This window comes from Dendroctonus ponderosae, unplaced genomic scaffold (assembly GCF_020466585.1).
Source record: "Dendroctonus ponderosae isolate FM_Combo_2020 unplaced genomic scaffold, Dpon_F_20191213v2 Dpon_F_20191213_1, whole genome shotgun sequence".
NCBI lineage: Eukaryota > Metazoa > Arthropoda > Insecta > Coleoptera > Curculionidae > Dendroctonus > Dendroctonus ponderosae.
In genome coordinates, this window is record NW_026017110.1 from 36904954 (window position 1) to 36906434 (window position 1481).

At 35.6% G+C, this 1481-nt stretch overlaps 1 protein-coding gene across 2 annotated transcripts; it reads right to left on the minus strand.

Annotated features, from left to right (window-relative positions):
- Positions 1-36: 36 nt before the first annotated feature.
- On the minus strand, positions 37-1475 carry LOC109545747. 2 transcript variants are annotated; one of them, XM_048665179.1, is made up of 4 exons: positions 1229-1475; positions 935-1143; positions 792-878; positions 37-655 (listed from the first exon to the last, which is right to left on the minus strand). In XM_048665179.1, the coding sequence occupies exons 2-4, from the start codon at positions 1077-1079 to the stop codon at positions 309-311; spliced, it is 579 nt and encodes a 192-aa protein (XP_048521136.1). In that variant the 5' UTR covers positions 1080-1143; positions 1229-1475; the 3' UTR covers positions 37-308. The 2 variants fall into 2 exon arrangements, with proteins under 2 accessions (XP_048521136.1, XP_048521134.1); XM_048665177.1 differs by having other exon boundaries at positions 935-1475.
- Positions 1476-1481: the final 6 nt, after the last annotated feature.

A 1481-nucleotide genomic window follows, 5' to 3' on the forward strand; every position in this document is an offset into this window, starting at 1 on the left:
GGTGTAGCCATATATGTTGATAATAAAAACTCCATAAGCATTTACAAATTTTTATTGCAGTAAATAAATAGGCGAAACGCCAAGTACCATTAATTTATGAAAGGTGTTTCTTATAGAAACCAGAAACATTTGCTCAAGCAAAATCATGTTATGTATCAAAAATTCAGTATGTATCACAACTTCATTAATTTAGTACAATTACCAATATAGATACATGTTACGTACTCACTTGTACCTTTAAATGCTGGGACATATGGTTATTAATTCCAGTATGAAAAAGTGTATGTTGTAGAACCTTTACAAGCGTTTTACGAGAAGGTAAAAATTGTAGACAAGAATCGGTAACCCGCTTTGCTGGAATATTGACAAAACAAAAATTTTACCTCAAGTGAAAACCTTCTACCGCGCAGTTTCAACTTTTGATTTTTATTTTGGGACAAAATAAAGTTTCTTGTGTACTCATTCACATTTTTAAAATTTTGCAAAAGGGCGGACTGCGAATTTTTAAGGTCAGCTTTTATCTTTTTATTTCTCACCTCTTGGCGATGTACCAATTTGTTCAATTTGTTTACGCCCTCATACAAAATTTTGTTGCGAGGCGACAAATGCTTCTGCTGTGTAATTCCCACTGCTTTCAAATTCAGTATCCTTACACCTAAAAAGAAAAAATATGTTACTACATTGAAGCAATCGAACTGGTGACAGCTGTAAAAGGGCTGTCCCCGGGAAGAATATCATCTATGCACATAAATACAAATTATTAAAGTACTTTCATTTTAGTACAAACAAACCTTTAAATTTTTTCGGTGTACATAATTCAGGTGCCATTCGAGCTGAGTTATTTGAGCTGCTCTCCCTGGAAAGAGTGTCTTTGGAGCCTAAAAATTGATAGGTTGCTAAATGTATATCTCACTTTCTTAAAATTAGTACTTACCCGGAACTGTGGCGATATTTGATGTGACATGAACATATTCATGCGATGGTCCAGGAATATCGCCCAGTTCGGCTATTGGTTGCACCAAGCATCTTTTGCCAGGATATACCTCGGCTGGCTTAATTTTTTCTCGAGAGTTACACATCCCCTAGCAGATGGTATACTCTCTCGATAGAAGCTATTCTCTATGGAAGGTGCACCTTGGAAACCTTCGAAATATATGTAGTATGTAAGGTGAATAATTTATGTAGTAATCTTTAAAACAAGACATAGGCTAGTCTTATTTAAACATACCTGGGAGGTATTTTGTTGGAAGACAATTTAGTAATAATCTACCGTTTGCCTTGAAACACACATCGTGGAAATGTCTAGAGCACATAAATACACTGCGAAATTTCAATTTTGCCACTAAATCCTCACATCCCGCCCGCCTGATCCAAATGCATCTCAAATTTTCATTTCTAGGAAGTCGACACCTGAAAATATTGTGGTTTTATTGTGTTATAATTTGAATCCGAAAAATGTGAGACCATGCACCATGCTGGCG